At 42.0% G+C, this 26227-nt stretch overlaps 1 protein-coding gene across 1 annotated transcript; it reads right to left on the reverse strand.

Moving 5' to 3' along the window:
- Positions 1 to 9304: 9304 nt before the first annotated feature.
- WNT8A (Wnt family member 8A) lies at positions 9305 to 22051 on the reverse strand (the record flags this gene model as incomplete). Its single annotated transcript, XM_082454698.1, has 5 exons — positions 9305 to 18082; positions 19248 to 19390; positions 20256 to 20381; positions 21515 to 21653; positions 21884 to 22051. The coding sequence occupies 5 exons, from the start codon at positions 22049 to 22051 to the stop codon at positions 17534 to 17536; spliced, it is 1125 nt and encodes a 374-aa protein (XP_082310824.1). The 3' UTR covers positions 9305 to 17533.
- Positions 22052 to 26227: the final 4176 nt, after the last annotated feature.

The following is a 26227-nucleotide window of genomic DNA, read 5'->3' on the forward strand; positions in this document are numbered from 1 at the left end:
CATTATAAAACAAAAAATAGAAATGGGGAAGACCAAAGAAACACCTTAACCAAAAGCAATGAGTAGCTCTTGACTAAAAAAACATCTACAGAAGACCTTTGGGGGACAATTAAGGAGATTTAGATATGGACTAAATATTAGGTGATATTAGGGAATAATTGCTAAATTTCAAAGGGTCAAAATGATATGGCCATAAAAGGAGAATATCATGTTTAGGTGATGCATTCTGAAATTCTTAGGGGTAAATTTTTTGATGTTTGCAACTTATTTTCAAACAGTTCAGCAAGAAATATTTTTATACATGTAAAGATAAAGCAAAGTTAGCAAAATATTAACAATTGTTCAGTCTAGGTGGTGGGCACTCTAGTGTACTATTCTTTCAACTTTTCTGTGCTTTAAAACTATTCACAAATGAAGTTGGGGAAAAAAGATCTGTATGTTATTATCAAAAGCTGGTGATCAGTTTTCCACGTTGTTGATAGGGAAACATTCAGATACTATATAGCTCTTGATTTGATATAAAAATGATTTATACTAATCATCTATGATGTGTTTTAGCCAAACATGTGTACCTTAAAATTATCAAGCCTTTAGGCCCACCTTCCTGCTTACAGTTGTAGGAAATAATGTGGCCATCTGAATGATACCATAAAGAAGCAAAAATTTACAAGATGGATGTTCTGTAGGACAGCTGCCTTGGTCTTCCAACAAATTGGTGTTATGAGAAAAGGGACTCTTTTAGATTAACAGAGATGTGAGATACATAATCAGAATCAACACTAGTTTCTAGATTGAACCCTCATTTATGCAGACAAGCTGCAAAGGACATTTTTGAGGTAACTGGGAAGATTTGAATCTAGAATGAGTATTAGATACAATGAAAATGTGTTGTCTTGGAAGGTAAAGATTGTTAACTGAAAAGACATGTTACGAAGCAATATGTACAGTGAAATCTTACTTTTTTAAAAATAAATTTATTTTATTTTTGGCTACACTGGGTCTTCATTCCTGTGTGCGGGCTTTCTCTAGTTGTGGCGAGCGGGGGCTACTCTTTGCTGCGGTGCGCGGGCTTCTCCTTGCCATGGCTTCTCTTGTTGTGGAGCACAGGCTCTAGGTGCGCAGTCTTCAGTTGTGGCTCATGGGCTCAGTAGTTGTGGCTCACGGGCTCTAGAGTGCAGGCTCAGTAGTTGTGGCGCACAGGCTTAGTTGCTCCGCGGCATGTGGGATCTTCCTGGACCAGGGCTTGAACCTGTGTCCCCTGCATTGGCAGGTGGATTCTTAACCACTGTGCCACCAGGGAAGCCCAGTGAGATCTTACTTTGATAAAGAAATACATATGTGTGTATATGTGTGGAATAAGATGTAGAAGGGCGCCCACTCAAATGTTATTATATAATCTCTGGATGGTGGGAATACACTGATTTTTTTTTCTTATTTTTGCTTAGTTGTATTTTAATTTTTCTACAGTGTTCATATTACTGCTTTTGTCATTTTTTTAAGGGTTTAAAAAGACAAATGTCTTAATGGTTGTCAACATTAAAAGCAACACTTCCTTATTAATAGACTATCTTTAAGCTATCTAGAGCCAAGATGTTTTACAAGTTCTCAGTCATGGTGTTTATATGAATTTTTGGACATATTCCTCCTGGGACTGGTGTGCCCCCTGTATTTCAAAACACCTTTAACATTGTGTTGGGAAGACAAACTAAAATCTTAAAAACAAAGATAAATAGTGGATGGCTATATTTTGAGCAATGGTCAAGAGCATATGGGAAAAAGCAAATAGTTTTTACAATGAGATTCCAGCTTCAGGAGGTCATTTCCACCACAAGAGCCTCCTCTTGTGCAAAAAAGAGGCAGCATTGTGTATGGCAGAAAAATTCTGTACTGGAAGTCAGCTTCAGTCGCCAGACCTGCCATTTGTTTTTGGTCTTTTTTTTTTAAGTGGAAGAAAAAAATAGAGAAAACAGACTAATTTGAGATACATTTTGGAGAAAAAATAGATAAAAATACATGCAGATGGAAAACAATGTAGTTAGCCATAGGATTTTTAAACTTGGGACACATTTGAGGTCATTATTTCATGGGCCAGAACTGGAAAGTACAGCATAGAATGAATAAGAAAATGAGAAGACTGCCTTCTGACATAACCTGTCAGGTGGTATCAAAGTCCTGTGTACACATTTGTTATTGTTAAGTAGTGGTGATTTAATGCATTTCTCTTGCACTGAATAATAGTGTGGTATTCTGGTTAATCAAGATATACCACTTCATTTAGTTTCTTTCTCTAGGACTCAAAGAGATCATAGAAAAAAGGAAGCAAGCATGCAGCTCTCTTATGACTTGGGACTAAACAGAAGAAGATTAGATTTTTCTTTACTTCTTTAGAAGTTTAGATCTGGGATGGCATGTAGAAGCTCCCCCTCCCCCCATTTGGAGAACCCAGGGCAATAGTTTATCTGCCCTGGCTTAAGGGTGCCACAGATTAGCTTGATTTGAAAGTGTCACAGATACTTTCGAGAAGTACTTTTCCATCTCAGAAATACTGCCACTTCTCTCTTGTTGTTAACTCTATATAAGAACTATTTAGATTAAGCTTTGAATTTTCATTCAGAGATGGCTCAATTCTTCTTTGTTTGCTACTTCTTTGACTTTAGGTGCTTATCTTGGGTCCTTTATTTTTGTCAGTCCCCTTACTAATAACATTCACTATACTAACTTTGCACCTTTCATTTATTTTACAGAAGTTAACTAAATCTCAGAAACTCCCTGGCTTATGAGAGCCTTTAGTAGAGAAGTTCACTTCTAAAGGTGGAGTCCAATGATTTTTGGCAATTTCAGATAAATACTGTAAGGGAGATAGCTTTCTCCCACCTCACTGAAGGACATGACTAAAGAAAAAAATCTTTGTGGAGCAGTCCAGCATAGTTTTCCTATTAAATTAACTACATGCTTTAGTCCATTGGAAAGGGGAGATGACTAAATATGATGTCTGTTCCTTTCCTGCTTCCAGGATGACCCAGAAAGTTCTCTCCCCTCATCCAAATCAAGGGTTGATGACACTGCTGTGATTGATGCCTTTTGTTCCCAGACCAAATTGTTTTTTATAGCCCACCCCCTGCCAGCACTTTCCAAAGTGCCACTGCCATCAGCTCCAGAGGGAGCCCCTTCCTCAGGCTTCCTGGCCAGCAGCTGCACTGTGATGGCAGGGAGCTCAGAATGGGAGGAGAAAGCAGCTTGCAGACAAATGGGCAGCTAATCCAACCAACAGCCCATCACTAGAACCATAAAAAAAAAATCCTTTTTTTCCCCCACTTGCCTCATCTGCATTTCTTGGCTGAGATGGCGATAGAATGCTCCTTGGAAAAGTTATGGCTTCACATAAAGCAATCTCGAATTTCCCTCCCTTTTTTTTCTTTCTCAAACAATTCTACTTAGCCCAATATTGTCAAATCACTACAGACCTTACAAGTAGTAAAAGGACAATAAGGGAATACTAGGAACAACTTTATGCCTATAAATTTGACAAATTAGATGAAATAGACAAAGTCCTTTAAAGACACAGCTACCAACGATGTGTCAACCTAAACTACAATTTCTGGATCCTTCTTTAAACTTTCTGTCATCATTGTTTGGATCTCTCAGTGCTCAACTTTTTAGTTTTGAAGCAGCCCTACTGAACTTACTTAGTAAGCATTCTCAACTGTTCTACTAAGATCTAGTTACTTTTCAGCCCAAGTTTTCTAATTTTGGGATAGAGAGGGTAAAGCTATTTTTTAAGAATAAGCATCTCAGGGGTTAGTAAATCTTATTTTAATCAGGATTATAAAATCCTGATCCTTCTGGGTGGCCTTTATGTTGGGGCCAGAATAACAGCCTCTCTGGTCTTTATCTAGTGTTCCTAGTCCTTGCCAATGTGAGAACATTTCAAGGCGTCTTTAACATATATATGTGGTTAGAGCCTCTTGCACCATAAAATGGTTAGCCACGGACCCACATAAAACAGTCAGTCTACAATGAGGTTGAAGCTTTGGAAACAAGCACATCCTTTTCAGTGGTGCTTGCTTTTATAATGTGTCATTTAGCAAATGGACTGTGAAGAATTAGTCATGCCAAACTTCTAACCATCTGATTGCTAGCTACAGACTAAACATCCCAGATGAAAATTTTTAGATTTTAAAGCTTCAGTCTTTCAAAGTTCAATTAAAATAAAATATCTACTAGGACCCCCAAGTTCTAGTCTAACTTGTTTGCACCTTTCAGAGATACAAGTTCAACACGTTAAGTAGCAAACCATTATGAGTTTCTTCATGCCTCTCAGGGATGGTTTGAGAAAATGGATTATTTGAAACCATTGTAATCTTTGTGGTAAGAAACACAATATACTAAATTAAGTCAAAATGTAATATTGTTAGGCACATTAGTGAAATCACATTGTTATATTCCTCTTTCTGTTGCTAATATTGTACGTCCAACCTGAACACACTCTTGTATTTAGGAAGCCAGACACTTTGTCTAGCTTCCTGTAGGTCTGGGTGCCCTCAACCTGTCCTCAGCTCTTCAGTAGTTACCTAGGTCTGAGGCCTGACCCTGGGATCTCCTATGCCATCTGAGCTGAACTTTTCACTGGATTGCATGCCCTGGTATCTTCTTAGAATACTCTTCTTCCTTTTTAGAGCTCTATTATTTTAAAAGTCTCCTCATCTTTTTTCCTGTCCTCATCTTGATCGTTTCCCTTTATCTTTATCAGTGAGTTTAGTATTCTTGACCATAAGCTGCTATAAAGATTTTGATATGTCAGTTATATTGCAATATGATTTTTAAAAAGATTTTGAGATTATGAAGCACATCACAGAGTGAAAGAGTTAAAAAGAGTGTGCCAACATGTTTTCTTCCTATTCAAGTTGGTCAGGGGAACCCAAGTTGAATAGACATTGTCCGTATAGAAAACAGGTTTCCTACTTCCATGGGTAGCTGTTTGAAATTAATGTTCACTACTTTGTGACAATCAACAAATACTTATTATCTTGTATATACATAATATGCTGGAAAAATATTTTATAGTTGTTAATCTGGCATTCAGGGCTCCCACAGACTGGTCAATGCTTATCTTTCCAAACATATATCCCCAGAACCTGCCTTATGGACACTGTTCTAGCTAGAGTGGTCGGTTTGCTCGCCTTGCTCATTCCTAATTCTGTTCATTTGCTAAAGCCATTCTTTCCTTTACTCTGCCATCCTACCTCACAAACACTGAAGATTCTCCTATTCTTTTATGCTTGTGTAATTCCTAGGCTAGGAGACAATTTCATATAGTTTTGCTCTAATACAGCTTAATTGCTGACTTATCTGGCACTTCATAATATACTCCTTTGACATAATGTACTGGACATATGGTGAAATGGTTTAGCATTTGGCCTTTGGAAACAGCAAAGCAGTTTTCTATCATAACTCCATGACTTCCTAGCTCTGTGACTGTGGGAAAATTTGCTTAACCTCCCTGAGTCTGTTTCCTCATCTCTCTACTGGGGATACTGATAGTACCTACCTTACAGGGTTGTTTTAAGGATTAAATGTGTAAAAGTACCTAACAGTGCCTTGTGACACAGAATAAGCACTCAGTTAAAGTTAGCTATTATTTTTTACCTCAGGTCTTTTTCTTTAAACTTATATATGGACTCTCTTTGCATCATTAATGGAAGGATTACTATCTGTTGTTACCTATTATGTGCCAAGCACTGTGCTAAGCACTTTCACTTATGTTATCTTAATCCTCACAACAATCTTGAAGTTAAAGCAATTTGATGTAGAGGCCATATCTGGGAATTATTAGAGCTGGGGTTTTGAACTTAATTATATTTGGCTCTAAAGCCTTTCCATTACTTAATGGTGGTTCTTCATAGACATGGGAAACTTCTTGTTTTTCTCATAGGGCCAACTGAGTGTTGTGTACAAACCAAGTTCATTCGTTTAATGGATTTATTGTGTATAAATTAATGAAGTGGGACTTGGGGCTTTACTCCATTTATGGTATTGCTTTTTGTAGCTGACACTCATAGGTTTTCTTCCTTCTTCACCCAGAAAGTGCTTCGAAACCCCTTTTCATTCTCCGTATTACTAAAGGCACTGATACCTTTATTTACACTTAACCACTACATGCTCTTGCACATCAACTTTAAAAAAAAAAAGAAAAAGCTTTGCTAATTTTATTTATTTATTTATGTATTTATTTATTTATTTAAAGGGAACTTTACTTATTTATCTGTTTATTTATTTATTTATTTATGGCTGCGTTGGGTCTTCATTGCTGCGTGTACTTTCTCTAGTGCGGTGAGCAGGGGCTACTCTTCATTGCAGTGCATGGGCTTCTCATAGCAGTGGATTCTCTTGTTGCAGAGCATGGGCTCTAGGCACGCAGGCTTCAGTTGTTGTGGCACGAGGGCTCGGTAGTTGTGGCTCACAGGCTCTAGAGTGCAGGCTCAGTAGTTGGGGCGCATGGGTTTAGTTGCTCTGCGGCATGTGGGATCTTCCTGGACCAGGGCTCGAACCCATGTCCTCTGCATTGGCAGGCGGATTCTTAACCACTGTGCCACCAGGGAAGCCCGCTAATTAATTTTAAACCACCTAATCCAACCCCTTTATTTATAACTGAAGCAAACAAGGCTCAGGGTAGCTAAGAGACATGCCCAAGGTCACACATAAAGCTAATGGCTGATGATCCATGTTCTTGGCTCATACCCAGAGTGCTGTTCATTATGCCAGGAACCCCTTGAGAAGAAGCACTTGAAAATATTATTGCCATAAGCAGTTAAAAACCTCCACCTGCCATCTTACTTGTGGTGGTAATTTAATAGTAAATCCTTGTAAAATATAACGTACAAAGAAGCTTCCTTCTGCACTAAATTCAAATTAGTAAAATCTAATCATAAGACTCTGTGTACATGAAGAACATCTGACTATTGCTATTTTACAGGCTATATGTTTCTTGAAACCAGAAGGGGCTCTAATTTATTCTGGATGGCAATTGGCATGGGACATCTTATAAAGGCCAGAACTGTCAGGATAGAAAAATTTAGAGGCTCAGAATAGAATTTTAGAATTTGAAAAAAATTTTGTGAATATCTAATGTAATCTAATCAAGTTCCCTTCTTTTTTATAGTAAAGATTTTGAAGCACAGAAAGTGATTTGCATGGCTTTACAGTAAAATCTGTGGCAAAATCAGCAGCACTTTTCCCACAATACTAAATTACCTCTCTTGATTACCTCAAAATTAAATTGTGTTGATTGTCACAGAAGATTGCAGGAATAAATCCTTTTGGAAAAATGTAAGACAACCTTCAGGGAACTAAAATTAAACATTACCTTAATCTCCTTTTGGAACATGAACCCCATTATTATTCAGGCAACTTCATTGCATGTGCAGATTTTCTTGGCTTTTTGATAGTCCTTATGTGTTACTGGCAGAATTGTTTTTTCACCAGAAACATCAGACTTCAGAAAGAGAGAAAAATGGAATTATTTCAGCTAAATGGGAACTTTGAAAGTCTCCAGATTGTGATCTATTCTAAAGTGGCCTCGATTTTTCAGCAACTTTCTGGACATGGAGAGGAATCAGAATGGGAATCATTCTCTAAGAGGATCAACGATTCTTTTCTAATGTCTTAGCTATAGAGACAACAAAACTGTCTGGCTGTTCAGTAGAACTTTAACAAAATTTTCGTCCTTGCTGTTTTCTTTAGGTTGTGGAGTGAGTAGGTACACCTATTGGAGCCCAGAATTTGAGAGAAATTTTGTATTATTGTCAGGTTTTAAAGAAAATTTCATTCTTCCCAGTTTGTGCTCATATAGATTCCTGCCTGTTTTTTTTCTGTCACACCATACTACCCGGTCTGCGTCTAAAAAATCAAGATGAGAAGATGACAATCAACATATGGCACAATGGGGAAATGCATCCATACTCTCAGCTCAGCCCTGTCCTTCAAACTCTGGAGATTATTTAGAGTCAACCCCAGGACACTGGTGAGTGTGGGAAGCTCTTGGAGGGGTGAGGAGTGGGAGGGTGCCAGGGGCCTGAAAGATCTTATGAAAGCTCCCTGCCTAGCTGGCCTAGGATTAACCCGTCGTCTCCCAGCCAGAGCTAACCCAGCTGTTTTGCTTTCCAGGGGTCTCTCATGTTAATCTATGGAATTGACCAACTGAGTTTGACCGTGACTGGCTTTGTTTTGCAAAACAAAATTGGTAAGGCAGGCCTCATGCTGACTGACTGAATGGTGTCATCAACCCAATTCAAGGGGTGCCACAAAAGCAAGGAAATGAAACTTCAATTTCCTCCTCATGTTAAATGATAGCTTATCATACCAATTATGACCCTTATGCAGCTCAGGGCAAAGTATTTTATTGCTTTTTTTTTTTTTTTTTTTGTGAACAGCCATAAACCACTCTCTTCTTCCACTTTTTCCTCTAACCCCTACCCCCATCCCACACCTTAAGGCTCATTGGAAAGGGCTAGTCTCTGTCGTCAAAGGACAGAGAGCCAAAGCCTCCTTTTTTACCCCTACCAACCTGTCATGATTTTACCTTGATTCTAGGAAGTACGAGATTTGTTTTAAAGCAAAACAGAAACAAACAGGGTGCAAGGAAGCCTTTCTGGCTTCAGAGCACCCTTTTAATGTTCAGCTCCTCTCACTACTTGGAGGAGTTTGCCTCAGTTTTGGGCCAGGCAGAGATTGGTTGCTTTCATCCCTATGTTCCTACTGCCCCTGTACACACTTTTATTAGAATATTTATCACACCACGTTTTTATGGGCACAGGTGTGCTTTCCTTCTTGATGGGGAGGGAACGTGTCCCTTCATGTTTACCTCCCAGACAGGCACCTAGCACAATCCATCATGACCCATAGAAGACATTTACTGATTGAATAGATTGATGGAGGCCCCCCACAAAGATTAGCTCTTATATTTCCCTACCTGCTGGCAAATCTGTACCCATCTGTTCCTAAAATCAAAAAGAAGCTCAGTTGCTCAGGTTATTCAATAGGCACTTGTGGATGTCAATGGGAGAGGTGTGGTGCTTCTTTGGACCTGTGCCCTCTTCCCTTCACTTCCTACTCCTTTTAGGAAATCTCATTTACTCCCATGGCTTCAGAAACTCTCTCTGTATTGGCGACTCTTAAATTTGCATCTCCATCTCACATTTCTTCTCTAGTTTATTTAGTATCTTTCCCAGACTTAATAGCCAATTGCCTGCTTGATATTTCCACTTGAATGTCCCAGAAAAATTTCAAAGTTAATGTGCTTGAAATGGAACTCTTGATCCCCATCTTCCCATTAGCCCTAACCTGGTCCTCTCATTTTGCCTATGTCCGTAAACAGCACCACCTGCCACTCAGTTACTAAAGTTAGGAAACTGGAAGTCACCCTAGATCCTTCCCCTTCTCTCACCCATCACATCCAATGCATCAGCAAATTTTATGGGTTCTACCTCTTTTATACGTACTGCCCATCTTCCTTCTTCCCTCTGTTCACTTTATCCCTACCTTAGTCCAAGCCACTATCAGCTCTTGCCTGTCTTAATACAACTGCCTCCTTGTCTTCAGGCTTCCGCGCCCGACTACCACCAGATAACAGCCAGTTTTCTTACAAGGTAAATAGGATCCTGTCATCCCCTAGCTTAAAATCTTTTAATGGTTTTCCATTTCTCTGGAACAAAATTCAGACATTTTTACTGTGACCGACTGGGTCTTCAATGGTCTGACCCCTGCTTACTTCTCTAAGTTCATCTCATGCCACCACATGCAAAGCATTCTCCAGTCATATCAAACTTTTATCAGTTCCTGGAATTTTCCAAGCTCTTTTCTGCTTTGGGCCTTATTGCTTGTTAATGCTTCTCTCTGAAATATATTTTCTTGAAGCTCTTATAACTAGTTCCTTTGGGTATAACTTTAAATGTCAACTTCACAGAGAACCTTCTCTGACCACTTTTTCTTAAGACGTTGCCACCTTATTATAAGAACCCTACTATTTCCATCATGACACTTATCTCAATCTGTAATAATCTGTTTTTTAACTTGTTCATTGTATGTGTCCTCCATGAAAATGCTAGTTCCATGGGGGCAGAGACCTTGTCAGTGTCATGAACTTCATCTCTCGCATTAGTGCTATGCCTATAACAGAGTATGTGGTCAAGAAATGTTTATTGAATGGATGAAGTGGGTTATAAATAGGAGGACTATATGATTGCCATCAAACAGTACACTTTTTGGAGTGAGAGGAGGCACAATTACAATTATACTTGGGACAGCAGACATAAACCATGAAGCAATAGGAAGAGCACTGGATTTCTAGAGATATCAGCATCCAAGATGACTCTGATTTTGTGCCCTTCAACATTTTTATTCAGGTGAAGCCAATTTAAGGGAATACGGAGGAAGGGGAAAAGGGGTACATGCCATGAAGTGTAGTGCAGCAGGGGGAATGAATGGGCTGACTTTTTCCTTTGCTTTGGGCTCAAGTGGTAATGGTATGTTTGGGAACCTCAAGTGTTCTCTTTAAACTTAAAAATTTTTTAATATCACATACCATATACAAGCCCTCCCCCATCAGTTACCTGTCTGAGTTACTGCCTAGCTGATTGGTCCTGAGAGTATTTTGGGCCACTCCCACCACCCCCAAGAGCAGAGGTCCTAGCAGTTGCTTGAACGTGGAATTAGGAGACCTGAGGTCTATCCTCAACTTGACCTTTAACTAGGCAAATGACCTTGGGCAAATGTCTTTCCTCTTCTGTAAAGTGAGAGGTTTGTAGGAGATGAATTCTAAGGTCTCTTCCATCTCTGAAATTCCATGACCTGTACACTTAACACCACCTTTGGGCAAGACTGGCTAATGTCTGGAGAGCAGTAATCACCCACCAAATGCAGAGTGTCGTGAGAGGCTTGCAGAGGCACCAAGGTGGGTAACATGGCCCTACCTCCAAGGAGGAGACTTGTCAGCTCTATTGTTGAGGCATAGAGAAATACATAATGCCTAGATATCATAGGCAGTGAAATTTAGATTCTTTCAAATAAATGGCAGGTCATTTCAAAGAGCAGATAGACATTAAGGAGGGAGTATTTGAAGTTGAGGAGGCAAAGATACCTCAGGGAGGGAGATGGTCTCAACTGGGATACAGAAATTGCATGGGAATGGCATATACAGAGAATTGTCATAACCTGGTCTAGCTGGAACTGAGGAAGCAAGGGATAAAATTGGAAAAGCAAAATAGGAATAGTTACCTCTGGGGAAGGCAGTGAGCTGGGGGAAGAAGGGAGTGAAGGTATTATTCACTTTTTGGTCTGTTCTAAATTTTTGGATTTTTATGAGATTATATTCATAGAAAAACATTTTTAATGTTTACAATAAGATGGTGTCAAGTTTAGGAGACTTGAAATGTCAGGCCAAAGAACTGGAATTGTATTCTCTAGGACATTGCAGGTTTTTTGTTTTTTGTTTTTAATCAGGTAATGATGAATTGAATGTAGTGTACTAGTAACATAAGTATGGTAGCATTGTGTTAGGTGGAGAGTTGAGGGGCAAAATATCAGTTACTGAGTTAGTGCAAAATTCAGGTACAATATGAAGAGTTGAGCAGAGAGACAAGTGAGGGGTGACTCATTAGTAAGCCTTAGTCACTCAAAGTTTCATTAGATTACTGATGGAAGCAGAGGAATCATAGAGAAAATCAATTCTGTCACTCAAATTGAAACAACCCGTGGAATATTAGAGCTGTGGTGCCTAGACCTTGCACAGAAGTGGGGATTTGGGAATCATCAGCACAGAAATAAAACTGGAATTTTAAAGTAGCTAAATGCTTCATGGGTGAGAGCAGAGAAGGAAGTGTGTCCTGTCAGTTTCATGTTCTTGCCCCTGCACTGCCTGCAAGCCTCTAGCACAGGAGGACCCTGATGATTGAGGTTCCAGCTGATGCAGCTGGGAATCAAGGCCACTTGGCTGAAATGGAGGGGTTAGAAATGAACTTGGGCCATGGAGAAATTCAAGTGGGGCCTGATGGGGCAATCAAAGCTCTGTAACAGTCAAGAATAGGCAGATTCTTCAGATACTTGAGAGCAAAGAGGTGATGACAATTGAAGTTTGAGAAGGGTTTCTGGCTCACACCCTCACAGAAACCCAAAGCTGGTGTGCATTTGAAGACGGTCTAAGAAAAAGTGTGTGAGAGAGAATTAGTGAAAAACTGAAGTAATTAGGGTTATTCGGCTTGGAGAAAAGGAGTGTTTTGAAGGCCTCAATCTATAATGAGAGGTCCTAGAAGACTTCGTAGATTTAAAATATAGCAGTGCTTACTCAGCCATAAAAAGGAACGAAATTGAGTTATTTGTAATGAGGTGGATGGACCTAGAGTCTGTCATACAGAGTGAAGTAAGTCAGAAAGAGAAAAACAAATACCGTATGCTAATGCCTATATATGGAATCTAAAAAAACGGTACTGATGAACCTAGTGTCAGGACACAAATAAAGATGCAGACATAGAGAACGGACTTGAGGACACGGGGGTGGGGTGGGGAAGGGAAAGCTGGGACGAAGTGAGAGAGTAGCACTGACATATACACACTACCAAACGTAAAATGGATGGCTAGTGGGAAGCAGCCGCATAGCACAGGGAGATCAGCTCGGTGCTTTGTGGCGACCTAGAGGGGTGGGTTAGGGAGGGTGGGAGGGAGGCTCAAGAGGGAGGGAATATGGGGATATATGCATACATATAGCTGATTCACTTGGTTGTACAGCAGAAACTAACACACCATTGTAAAGCAATTATATTCCAATAAAGATGCAATAAATAAGTAAGTAAGTAAGTTTAAGTAAATAAATAAATAAATAAATAAAATATAGCAGTGCTGATTCAGGTTAGGCATGCAGCAAATGTCCTAATAGGCACTTTATCCCAGGTAGGGAAGTACTAGCTTCTCCCTCCCTCTCTGATGGTCTTTCAACACAGTGTAAAATGTGCTCCTCTTCCTTAGACCTTAGATTAGGAGCTCTCCTGTTAAGAAGCAGGTAGCTGAATCAAGTGATCTCTTATAGATTGCAAGAAGCTCCTGATGAAGAAGTGGCAAGGGACCATTTCAGGATCCCCTAGTCCTATCATAGGTCTAGGCAGGTATCTGAGAATCTGAGAGGAATGCGCACCACCTTTCCCTTACCCACATCCCACCCACCCCCTACCCATATTCCACTTCTCTTACCCACAGCCTCCCTCCTCCCTCACTGACCAAGTGCAGTCTGAGGCTTCCCAGAGCCTGGGCCTAATTTCTTCAGCGCTTTCATTGGTCATCATACATTCATTTCCTGATAAAAAGGGCAGCCTGGCAGGGTGGGCAGGACACCAGCCATGGAGAGTGTTCAGGGCCCTGGAGTCTAACGTTCAGCTATCTCACTTGGTGATACTGGGTGCGGGGGAACTTTCCTCCTTTAAACCTAGCTTACCTCCTGTGGTAGGGAATGCAACCGAATTAAAATGGTATAGGGCACTAGTCCTACCCGAAGGTCTTTAACTTCTTCTGGAAGTCTTTGCTCTGGTCTTTCTTTTTGTTTCATCCCCCCACACCCCAAACCTCTTTATCTGGACCCTTGGTCACTGTCTTTTGTGATCAATGCTATGAGTAGTTTGTGATCTGGGGCTAGAAATTTGTCTTTCTCAGGATCCTGTATTTTTTTTCCTCTAGCCTCTAAAATAAACACCCCTCTTTTGACATTCCTTTGAAACTTTGACCTCTAATGTAGACCACAATGGTTAGCCTTTTTCTTTGAGTACCCCCTGGAGAACCAGGATTCTGCCCTCCCAAGTCAGCAGGAGCCAGGCTATCTGCTTTATCATTCTAAGGAAGGCCTTTGCAAGTCAAAAGTTAGGTTTCTTCTTTCTGGAGAAGGGCTGAGAAATGTGACTCTTCTACTTGTAGAAGAGGGAGGAAAAGGACACCTTTCACTGCATATAAATGGAGTCATTCTACAAAGCTGTCATGACAGCTGGAGAATGTTGCAAGAGATCCCTGGGGTCCCAGAGTGTAAGTGGTATAAAGGAAGAGTACAGATTTACGTGGTAGTAGGTCTGAATTCAAATCTACCTCCATGTGTTTAATTTTAGGTTGGGTGCTTAACTTCTCTGAGCCACAGTTTCCTCAGTAGTAAGTGGGGAATAATTGTAACTCTTTAACTGGATTGTTCTGAGGATTGAAGGAGATAGTATATATTAAGCATCTGACACTTAGTAGGTGCTCAGTTACTTCCTTTCCACCCTTGTGATCACCCACCAGCAAGCCCTGAGGAGACTGGCAGGGGACCATGGGAAACTCTGGGAATAGGCCTTAGGGTTTTCTTAATTCTGCCCATGGCAAAGATCAGACAGGAAGAAGAAGGAGAAGGAAGAGGAGGTGGAGGAGGAGGAGGAGGAGGAGAAAAAGTTTGGTAGGGGCCTGGCAAGCATAGACTGAGAAAATACAGGCTTCTGTTCTCCAGACAATGTGAATCAGTGCCTGGATTTACTGAAATGTGGGACTAGGCTCATGGACAGGTTTCTCTCATTGAGTCGATTCCTTTTTCAGCAGCTTTTCAAGATCTACTATCAGATTGTGGCTGCCAACCTGCCTGTCTTGGGCCCTGGACATATCGAACACGGGGTTTTACTGTTCTGTCACCTTAATGATAGCCAGCTTGTTAAGGATGAGCCAAAAGGGAAGGAGTGTAGGGTTGTAACTAATGAATCTGAATGCCACTGTAATGCCTTGGAATGAGTCCTTGACAGGAAGGTGATGGATGCAGAGAAATCCAAATTCCTTTAGTTTCTGGCCCAGGGTCCATGTGGGAAGATTGGTTGATGTGATTGATTGCCATGAGGGTAAAATGAATGAGGTTGGAAGAGGCTTGGGAGGAGTGGGACTATGAGCCTTTTGGGGAAGTAGGCAAACTTTTCATGGAATTCCCAATTGTTCTCAGTTTCATTAGTGAAAACCTCAGATACAAACCCGTAGAAAACACAAGGCATGTTCTCCATGAATGACAGTTTGTACCAGGCATCAGGGATGATTTTGTTTCTGAAAATCCCCCATAAGATTATTTGGGAATGTCAACAAGGTCCTGGAGAAAGTGTCAAAGCATCAGATACCTGGGGTCTTTGGATGGAGATTCAGTTACGAATAAAGAGAAAAGTCTATAGTTTGTTCAGTTCCTTGGCAGTGTCACAACTCAGGTTTCATGAGTAATTTGGCATCTATGTTTATTGTCTATGTTTATTGAGGGTTTTGAGGGTTTAACATCAAGCTAGATAATTTTGTTTTTTATTTTTTTGTCTGAGCCCCAGGGAAATAATCTTTTCTTTTGGTTGCCTATTGCTTCACCACAATTTTTGTGCTTAGATGGTATCTCTTCCATTCTCCCTTCTACCACTGCCACCACCACCATCACATACACACACACACACACACACACACGTGCACACACATACACACTTCTTCGTTGCTAACTGCAGTGTGTTTTTTTTAACCTTCCTTAGAAGGAGGGAGGTAGAGGAAATCTTCCGTTTCCTTGACACAGGCTACATTTTTATGGATTTCTCCTTATCTCTGGCGTCTGGCATCTGTGGTAGTTTTAAATGCACAGAAGTAATAGAGACCAGGGTAGACTTTCAAGGCACCTGCTTATGGTTTCTCCTGAGATGCCAACTTCCTTAATGAACATTTCATCTTCCTTTTCACTCAAACAAACAAAAAAATGGATTGATTATTCCCTGCTGTCATTAAAAAAATAACTTACTATTAACTTTTTTGATGACAAAAATATTTGTTTATTGTAGACAAATATAAAAATACAGAAAAACAAAAAGGAAAACAAAGCACTCTATTTTGGTATTACATGATAGCTAATATTTTCCTGTTTTTAAAACAAAATTGGGTTCATCCTGAACATGCTGTTTTGTAATTAACTTTATTCACTTAATTATATCATGCATGTTTTTCATGTTACTAAATATTTTTCAGAATATTATTTTAATGGCTAATATTCCATTGTATAGCCATGACTTAACTAGTTTGCCCTGATGTTGAACATTTAAATTGTTTTTTAATTTAAAACATTAAGCTAAGAATGTTTCCCCACTCTTGGTGACCAGTCATTTTACTTGTTTATTCAACATATTTGAAATACGTCCCCCCTGCAGGGTGCTTGACCTTTGCAGAGAGGGGAGACTCCAAAGGCCAAGATGCTCAGATTTAGGAGACCAGTGGTTGAGCCCCTAGGGCTCTCTTTATGGGAAACTACTCCTCCCCCAAAGCTTACCAGTGGAAGATGTAGAAGTGTAAATGAGGAAGGTAGAATCCACAACTTTCCTAGTCTCTTGCCTTGGGGCCCAGGTCCTTGGTGTACAGACACCCCAGGAAGTCCAAGTTAAGAGAGCAAACACACTTTGAATATGATTCAAGTTCGAAGGGCTTGCTTGTTCCTCAAGTTGCTTAGGTTGCATTAAAATAATACTTTCCAAATCCAGAAATCTGGATTCTTTTCCTATAGGCCAGTTCTTGGGTCTCAATTTTATTATCTGTCAAACACTGATATCAAGGGGGTTGGATATTTCCAGTTTCTCCTTTAGCCTTGTGTATAATTGGGATATAGAAGCAGGGTTTCTCATTCCCTTTCTGATCCTAAGGTTTCCAAGGAGAGAAATAAAAGGTCTCAATTAAATATATATTCTAGAAGCATTTATTGCAGAATGAAGATGAGTTCCCAATCTGGGAAAATAACAAAAGAGAGTTGTTCTACAGCTCTTTGGGGGAAAATCCCTCTTGGGGGGCCTTGAACAGGTAAGTTGTAGTCATCTGTCCACTTACTGTGACCATCCCTTCTCCATGGCTCCAGAGATAGTTTCTGAGCTGGAAAAGTCATCAGGTTATATTGGGTAATGGTTTCCCCAGGGTTGGGTGGGGTGAACTTTTCAAAAGTGCATATTGAGGTAAAAAACCCAACACCTTAAATACCTCCCTCTAGGCAGGTATGTAGCCTCTGCCCCACTTATCTGTATGAACTTGTAGTTGGTCTTTCTGGAGCTTGCCAGAGTAGGGGAAGGTTGCTCCTTCAGGAGTCTGGACAGAACTCTCATTTTTGGCTTCCATTCTCTGATTCTCAGCCACACAGCTGGGTTGGACATGGTCTGAAACTCCAGGGGCAAGTACTTTGAAGGTCTTTTTGGATATGGACCCCAAACCAAAACTCCCCCTTTAGCAAGCTGCAAAATTACAGGCAGAAAGACCAGGAAGTAACTTGTAGGAAAGATGAAATGGGGTCTACCCAAGTTAGGAGGCCCAGATTCCCATTTTAGCTCTGTCAAGAACATGCTGTATAATCTTAGGCCTCCATTTTCCCATGTACAGCAGATATCAAGAGGACTACAGATCAACCCTGTGACTTTCCAATTGCTTTTCTTTTCTCTCCCAGAGAAAAGCTGTGTCCCCCCTCCATTGTCATGCAACTGAGCAAGTAAGTTCCTGTGGGGTGCTATCGTGTGCTGCCCTTGCCCTGGGACCAAGCACTGCCTGGGGAGCGCGTGCAGTAGTACTTGCTCACCACATGCCTACACTGGTCACACTTGACCGTGCAGCACCACTGGAATTTGCAGTTACAGCTGCTTATAGCCTCAGTTCTCTTCTCTTCCACCTGCAGGCCACACTCTGTACACAAGCGCCCGCAGCTGCATTGCTCCCACCTGGATGTATTGTGGCTGTTCTGCAGACACTCCCGACCCTCTGTGCCATAGATGCCCAAGCTGGAATTGCGGGTACAGTAATCAGGCGATTCCTCTAAAAAGATCAGCTCAGCTTCTGCACTAGGAAGGAAGGCCTCAGTGGGTGCCCAGTGGCCCTCGGCACTGTTCCCAGCCCTTAGCCGCCGCTTATCCATCTCAATTTTCAGTGCCCGGTCATACTTGGCCTTTAGGTAGTTGCCCATCTCCCGGAAGTTAGCCAGCTGCAGCCAGCATGTCTGGATACTACAGCTCCCCGAGATGCCATGACATTTGCAAGTCCTTTTCATGGTGGCTCTCACTGCCTTCACAGAGAGAGAAAGAGGGAGGGAGGACAAAAGGAGATTGGCTCTGGATAGAGAAGACCAAAGGCTAGCAATTAATGGAATATTTTAGAGTTGTGCTTCTTAACTTTAGAGTACATTAGAATTACGAGGGAGGCCCGTAAGAAGATCTGGGCCCTACCTCATATCTCCTCAATTAGGAAGTTCAGAGGTTTAAAGGCCATGGTATTGGTGATTTTAACGTTCCCCTGAGTGATTCTTATGGAAGAAGTGAGGCAAGTGTTGAGAAGGTTACTGAAGTCAGGAAACCTAGGCTGAAGGCCCAACTTCATCACTTGTGAGCTTGTTTCTCTTTCTGCCCATAAGAATAAGAATGATCAAGAAAGTACCTTGTAAATTAAAAATGAAAAACATGATCATTGGCACTGTTATTGTGTTGAAGCTGGGGGCTAGAGTATTTATGGGTATTTGGATTTGTCTTTTGGGCCCTCTCCCAGAGGGAAGGAAGCTCTGGAGTCTGAACCCCTACCCCCAAGGTGATTACCCATGGTTGTAATTGCCTTGAAAACCTCTTCTCTTTGCCATGGGCAACCAGGACATCTAGGTATAGGTTCAAAGGGAAATTTCTATGCTCTTAGCTCTCAATACAACTAGACTCCAGATTTCAGTTCAGAACACTCCAAGGATTGCTACCCCACCAGAAGTCTTGGGGGAGAATAGACCTTCCAGAGAAGCTTAGATCAGTCCCAACCCCTCCAAGCCCAGAAAGACATTAGGACATAGGTTGTATGATAAACCCCTGTTAATTTCCTAGAAATGCAGTTGAAATGGTTAAAATTTTAAGTCATGGAAGCAAGGCCTTTGTTCTGTATTGTTCTGTGTTCTCAGAAACCTGCCTGTAGAAGGAGTTAGCATATAAGGTTTAGTGATAAAAGGACTAGGCTAGAAGATCTGTGTTCATTGCCTGGTTCTGATACTTATTAGTTGTATTGCCTTGGCCAAGCCACGCCTCTGCCTTAACTGGCTTTGTCATCCAGAGAATGGGGGTAGCTGTCCCAGTCCTGCTGGGTGGTGTGAGGATGAAACATGTATGAGACAGCTCTTGGTAAGTTGTGAAGGTCTGTATGGATGTGAGGCTTTTGTAAATACTGAGCCTGTTGGCTCATTGGTCAACTCTTATACGTACCAGCCTGCCTGCCCTGTTGTTATGAAGATTCATCAGGGCTCTGGCATCCTTCCCCTTCTCCAGGCTGTCCACGAAGAGTTTGGAGATTCTTTCCCCAAACTCTACATTGTCGCTGCAGCCTCCCCAGATCCAGCCATGGCCTCCTACACATAAGGAAAGAATAAGTTCTGCGTATAGCTTCCTGCTAAGTCCCTGGAGAGGAGTCAAGGTCATTTTAGCTGACATAGACAAACCATCCCCAAGAGTCCTAGAAGTGTGTAAAGCTATATCTAAAGGTGAGACAGGGAGAGAATTCCCTAGTAGTCCAGTGGTTAGGACTCCGCACTCTCACTGCCAAGGCCGGGGTTCAATCCCTGGTCAGGGAACTAAGATCCTGCAAGCCACGCAGGGTGGCCAAAAAAAAAGGAAAAAGAAAAAGGTGAAACAGGGAAATGGAGGTATTTTGGGTGGGGGTGGGGGGGAGTCCTATTCCCAAAGCCAACTGCCCTCCCTTCAGGGACTCCCCAAATCTAGACAGTTCAACTCTATACCCAAAGTAAATGTAGCCATGCTGTGGCTGGCCTAGAGGATCTCAAATGTTCACTGCAGTTCAAACATTCTAGAATTCTGTACCATTATGCTACAGTAGTCTTGTTAGAGCCACCTCCTCCCTCATTAGTGACAAATCTAAGTCTCTTAGGCTGTCTGCAGATAATTGGGTAGCTCTGGATTATGGACAAGTCATTCTAAGCCTGAAATACAAGGGTTAGTTGTAAACTCTCTTTGGCCTCCTCCTTCCTAGATGCCTTGTTGGCTTTACAGCTTGGTGCTACTTGCTGATCCTGGAATCATGGATCCAGCTCAGTTCTTAGGAGGGTCTAGATCTAGGAGCTCCCACCAATGAAGCTGCTGCTAGAGTCTAGGGGTTTGAAGAAGCTGTGTCCCTCAGCCTTTCCCTGGAAGAGTTTAGCCTACGCTCAGCTCTATACCCCTCACCTCTTCCCACCCCCATCAGAGAGCACAACTTACCTGTTTTTCCATTTTTTGACTCATCACAGCCACAGTTTTCAAAGTCGCCCATGCTACAGTTCTTGGTGATGGTGTACATGACTCCAGCAGAGCTGATAGCATGAATGAAGGAAGTCTCCCTGGTGGCTTTGGAAAGAAAGAGGGGGCTGGAAACTAGGACCCTGATGACCCAAAGCAGAGGTTTTGGAAAAGCAATGCCATTTCATTTCTCTCTCCTGTCCCCCTCCCTCTTTGGGTTTATTAAGAGAATGCTCTTCTACTTGAGAGAACAGTGCATGCCTTTCCAGCATCCTTACTTCATCCAGGCAGGAGTGAGCATCCCCATGCTACAGATGAGGAAAGTAAAACCCAGAGATAAAGTGATGAGACCAAGGCCACTCTCCTCACCAGTTATGGTGTTGAGACCAGGACACTATCCCCCTGATATCCAGCCTAGGCCTCTGTTCATTAGCCATTGCTTCTTGTCCTTAGGCAGTGAGGACTCAGAGCTATGAGGCTAGCTTATGAAAGAGAGAAGGGTATTTTCTTCTCTCTGACACGGAGTTGGAGCCATGTAATAATCATCATGATAATACCTACCACTTACTGAGCTTGTATCTTCCTAACTCTTTATAAACATTGTCCCATTTTACTTCTCATCCTATTTGTATACCCCACAGGAAGATACTTTTTTCCCAATCTTCTTTACTCCCTTCCCCCCAGCTTTTCTCAGGCAACTCTTCATTAATAGTTTCTACATAAACAACTTTTATGCGAAGTACTATACATCGTTACAAACAACTGCACACACACACACACACACACACACACTCACCCTGAAGCATAGCTCAATGTGTGATCTCTCAGTTTCTCTGTTGTTGGGATTTTATGACAGTTGAAACTCCCTCAGGGGCTGTAAACACAGAGCCCTTTCCCCATTTTTGTTTCATGCAAAGCAGTACAAGATAAGTGTGTACAAACACAAATACAGGCATGCATTAAAAAATAGAGTAATTACATTTCTATAGAGATACCTTTGTATTCACCTCATTCAACCCTCACAACACTCCTGGTGAGCTAAACAGCTGACCTTATTGACCCAAATGACAACACTGAGGTTGAGAGAGGGAGAAGTAACTCACTTAAGGTCACACAACAAGGAAGTGGCAGATCACTGATAACTTTTTCATTTCACTGTACACATACACGTTACACATACATATATACTTCAAGCCCAACTTCATGGACATATACCCCCTTGTACAGGTGCACAAACTTACCACTTCTCAGCCTGTTGTGAGTGGAAAGCTGGAGAGCATTTTCAGGGCAGTTCCAGCGTTCCCAAGCAAATTGGAACTTACACTCCTCAATGCCACTCTGGGCACCCAGGGCCACACTGGTGGTGTAGGTCAGATAGGCCTGGCAGAGGGAAAAGGATGTGAGCTTCAACCCTGGCTCTAGTCCGGTCGTCTCGGTCGGAGGGTGCAGGCAAGACTCAAATGGGTTAGCTCTCCATTAGGGAATAATCAATCATAGGTTCCTCTGGGTGGGTGACTTCTGGCACTATCTCCCCTCCCCTCTTTTCCTTCCCCAAAAGAGTTCCCTTAGGAACCTGGATGGGTAAAAACAGGAGCAGGAGATCATCCTACCTTGGGACCTGTTATCAGGAAATTGTTCACTGACCTACCAAAAAGAGAAAAAGTGAGGCAATGGTGAATGGGGATGAGGTAGTAGGAGCTTCCTTGGTGAGGAGGGGGAGTGGGGGGGAGGGAGAGAGAAGGACTTACCAGGCAGAGGCACTGAAGGTTGCATAGCATATGCCCACAGCCACCCTGAACATAAACAAGTCCCCCATGGCCCTTCCCACCCCCAGGGGACCGAGTCTAGCCCAGGGCCAAGTCCAGAGAAGTGAGGAGAGGGCAGGATCTTTCTCAGTATTTATGTAGGGAAATGCTGAATGGCCAAGGGGGAAAAATCAACAGCTCTTCTCATTTGTCCCTCACTGGCAGGGCTGTAGGAGCCACTGACCCAATGGGGGACCAGGGAGGAGGGACTCAGCCCAAAGCCTCCAAGGGAAGCCCCGCCCTGCCCCGCCCTGCCAGCCCTTCTTCCCTCCCAGGCTGACAGATGGGCTGAAGCCTTTCCCTACCCAGGAGGTTTCTACCCTCTATAAGTCAGACTTTTGTCTCTTCCTGCTTGAGGGCTCATTTTTCAGAATCTTGTAGCCCAGAGCAAGCAAGCTTCCTAACTCTGCTAATTCTAAAGATAGGTCATCTATCCCTCAAAGTTACGGTGTCCTCACCCGTTAATGAGACCCCACTCCTTACCCTGCCTTCCTCCTCAAGGTGTTAATAATTATAGAGGAACTCTACTTGGGGCCCTCTCCTACTCATTTTATCCAAGTAAGAAAGTGCACCATTCCTACCTCCTCCCTTGGTGACTGTAAAGTCACGTGGGACCCTGGAGCAGACACACTTCAGAGGCCACCTCTCAACAGTCCCTTCTACCATATTCTACCAAAGTAAGTTCTGGTAAATTTCCTTCATTCCTAGTAGGTCTACCATTTTATATTTGTTAGAGCTCTAGTTTGTTAACTGCTTGTATATGTGAGAATCAACCTTTGGGCTACCCAGGGCTATATTTAAGAAGACTGATGCCTTTCTTTCTGATAGCACTTTGTTGCTAGGACATAAGCTCCTTAGGCAGGAATCTGTCTTTAAGATTCACTTTGTATTCTTAGTGCTGAAGAAGATGCCTGGATGAATGAACAAATGAGTGAAGGGATGAATGAATAAAAGAACTTGTGGCCCCTAGGAAGAACCCGAGGCAATATTAGGTAGGGTTGGGGACTGCAATGAAGGGGTGGAGATCTTCCTTGGTTGGTGAAACTCTTTTCTAAGGCTGGGGAAGGCAGGCTAAAGAGATGCAGAGGAAAGTACAAACAGGAAGTTACAGTCCTAACTCATTACTCTGTGACCACAATCCAGATCACTTCACAGCACCCTGAACTGGATTTGGATGAGAAAGGGAGCTCAGAAATCCCCCCACCAAAGGAGTTCCAGGGGCCAAGGAGTCCCCAGGCCTTTTTAGAGCAGTGAACTCAAAGTGTGGGCTGGGCTTAGTGTCAGCCTGCAAACTATTATCTTTATGTGAGACGATAAGTACAGAAATGAAAATGTTTAGAAATTTTTATAGCAGTTTGACAGAGTGATTTTAGATATGTTGAAATCTAATAAGAAATTTGGGCTCCTATTCTGTGTCTTTTTTTGTGTTTCATTTTTCTAGGAGGATGGGTATGAATGTCTCAAATGCAAAATGTCCTTAATGGACTAAAGCTCTGGCTCTCGGCCCAGCAAGCTCTCTTCCTTTCCTTGCTTGTGGGTTTCTCTCCTTGGGGAAGAGAGGTGTCCCACACTGAGTTACTTGGGAAAAGCGCACTGAGTTTTGCCTCAGTGGCCTTTTCTCTGTTTCCTACTTTTCCCAATCAAGAATCTAATATTTACACCTGAAACTGATTTAATATTGTAACTGAATGATACTTAAAAAAAAAAAAAAGAATCTATTGTTTAACTTTCACTTCTTAAGACAGCAGGGTTGATTTCCATGCCACTGACTGTGTGGTCAGAACAGGGGTCACATTAGACCCGAGGAATCTCCCACACCCCTTGAAAGAGTTTTAGGAGTGATCCCACATTCACTTCCTGTGTATGAGTGACTGGGTCTTATTCTTCTGTGCTCCCCATAGCACTTGGCATTTAGTTGGTACTCTATAAAAATATTCTTTAATTTTCTAGGAAGGAGAGGGGAAGGTGGTGAGCTTTTTGTGTGTAAACTTTGTGCTTGCTTCTGCTCACATTCTCTAAAGATCATATAATTTCTCTAAAAGGAATTTAGGATGTTAAAGAAAGGCCTCTGCTCCAGGTATAAGGAGTCTTGGATGTTGGCCACTAATTTATTATGTGACGCTGGGCAAGCTATTTACTGTCATGTGGGCTCAATTACTTCATTTGAAAAATGAGAGAGTTGGGAAGATGTTGAGTGTTGAATAACCTATAAGGATTCTACCAGCTCTCTTACATGCTATAATCCTAATTTTATGATTTACAAAATTTATTAACCCCAGAGGTGATTGTAGGCCAGAGATGGGAAAGTCTTGTCTTCTCCAGCTGTCAGCATGGGAATCTTATGTATCTTTAAATCCTTCAGTTGGCCATCTGGATAAGCCTGTAAGATGGATACCTGGAGGGCAACCAATGGCTTCTTCAGAGTCCTTTGGGACTCTGTCTACATAAGACCGCTGTGCTGGACTGATCATAGTCATTCATTGTGGTAGAGGGTCTCCTGGAGGGAGAGAAGAGCCAGAGATAAGTACTCCACACTTAAGTCTACACATCATCTACAGACAACTTGTGCATCCATTTCCTTAACCTCAGCTCTATTATCTCATTAGTTTTTAAGTGACAATTCAACTCTTTCAACTGTTGGTTTCTCTCTTCTGGGAATGGAAATCAGGAACTGAAGACCAGAGTAGAAGATAATAGTGGAGGTAGAGTGGGCCTCTGACCAGACAGACAGAATAGTAGTATATCTGAGCTAGTGATGTGCTGGTAGATATTCAACAACAAGTTTCAGTGTGACAGGAGACATGATTGGTAGTGTTTGCTGATTCGCATGGTGTAAATACTTCCACCATGGCTGATTTCAAACTACCAATGTGGACTTGGGAAGAGATAAATAGTGGCACATCATTATACAGTATTTTTATCGTAGGTATAATAGATGTAAGTAACCTTAAGGGTATAGATAATAGTAAAATCTAGTAAAATAATTAGGAAGTGATAAATTTTGACTACTTATCTTTGTTTTTGTTTGGCTGCATCATGCAGCTTATGGGATTTTAGTTCCCTGACCAAGGATCGAACCCCAGGCCCCGTCAGTGAGAGTACTGAGTCCTAACCACTGCACGGCCAGGGAGTTCCTTTTTATTTTCCCCTTTGTTTTTAATATAATTAATTTATTTATAAGTTTAATTGTAAGTTTATATAATTTAATTTTAATAACAGCTGTGTTTAACAACCAGTTTGCAAAATTCCTAAAAATTTCACAATAGGTTCTCTGAGACTGGACAAGCTGCCTCCCACCACACCTCTGGATCCCTGTATCCTCCCTCTAGGCCACTGGGAGGTAAAGTGCAAAAGATTTCTCTGTAGAATTTAACACCAAATATTTGTTTGTTCCAGTTATGTGCAAGACTTTAACCTTTCCTGAGCCAAAGTCTTGCTACCTGCCCTCAAGGAGCTTAGTACCTAGTAAAAAGGAGATAAGGTCTGTATCTAACTATAATGTAGGGCATCGAGTGGTAAGTGGAATGCAATGAATAAATGCACCGTATTCCACTGGAATGGTATTCATAGAGCTAGAGAGGAGTAGGACAGGATAATCCTGAAGGCCCCTTCCACCTCATGTTCCAGGATGTTGAGATACCAGGAGTCTTAGGGGAACACTGGGGGCAGTAATCAGTGAGCAGTAAGCCAGAGTCACCCTTGCTGTGCCCAGCTTCAGGAAATCTAGAGGCCATTTATAGAGGCATAGAGTGAGCTAGAGGCTCCCATTTTTACAAGGATATAACTGAGGCCCAGAGAGAGAGGATTTACTCAGGGTTACAGAGTGAGTTGGGGCCAAGAGAGCCTGGTTTGCCCAGGACTGAGGTGTTTCCCGTGGTATGGGACTTTCAGTGCTTAATCCAGAACAGTCTTGGGCAAACCAGGATGGTTGGTCACCCTGCGGTGATGATGGTGTGCATCCTAAGCTAATGCTTCTTCCAGATGTGCATTCTCACTAAACTCCCCAGATCCCTGGTTCCTCCACATTTCTTTTCCAGGCTCCTTTTCCAGGGCTCTGAGACTAGAGGGGCTGCTTAGACTATGAAGCAAGTTGGGGGGTGTGGGAGTTGAGTGAGAGGGTGGAGAGAGGGTGAAGATGGCTGGAGAATG

The sequence above is a fragment of the Balaenoptera physalus genome, assembly GCF_965194825.1.
Source record: "Balaenoptera physalus genome assembly, chromosome: 3".
Lineage (NCBI taxonomy): Eukaryota > Metazoa > Chordata > Mammalia > Artiodactyla > Balaenopteridae > Balaenoptera > Balaenoptera physalus.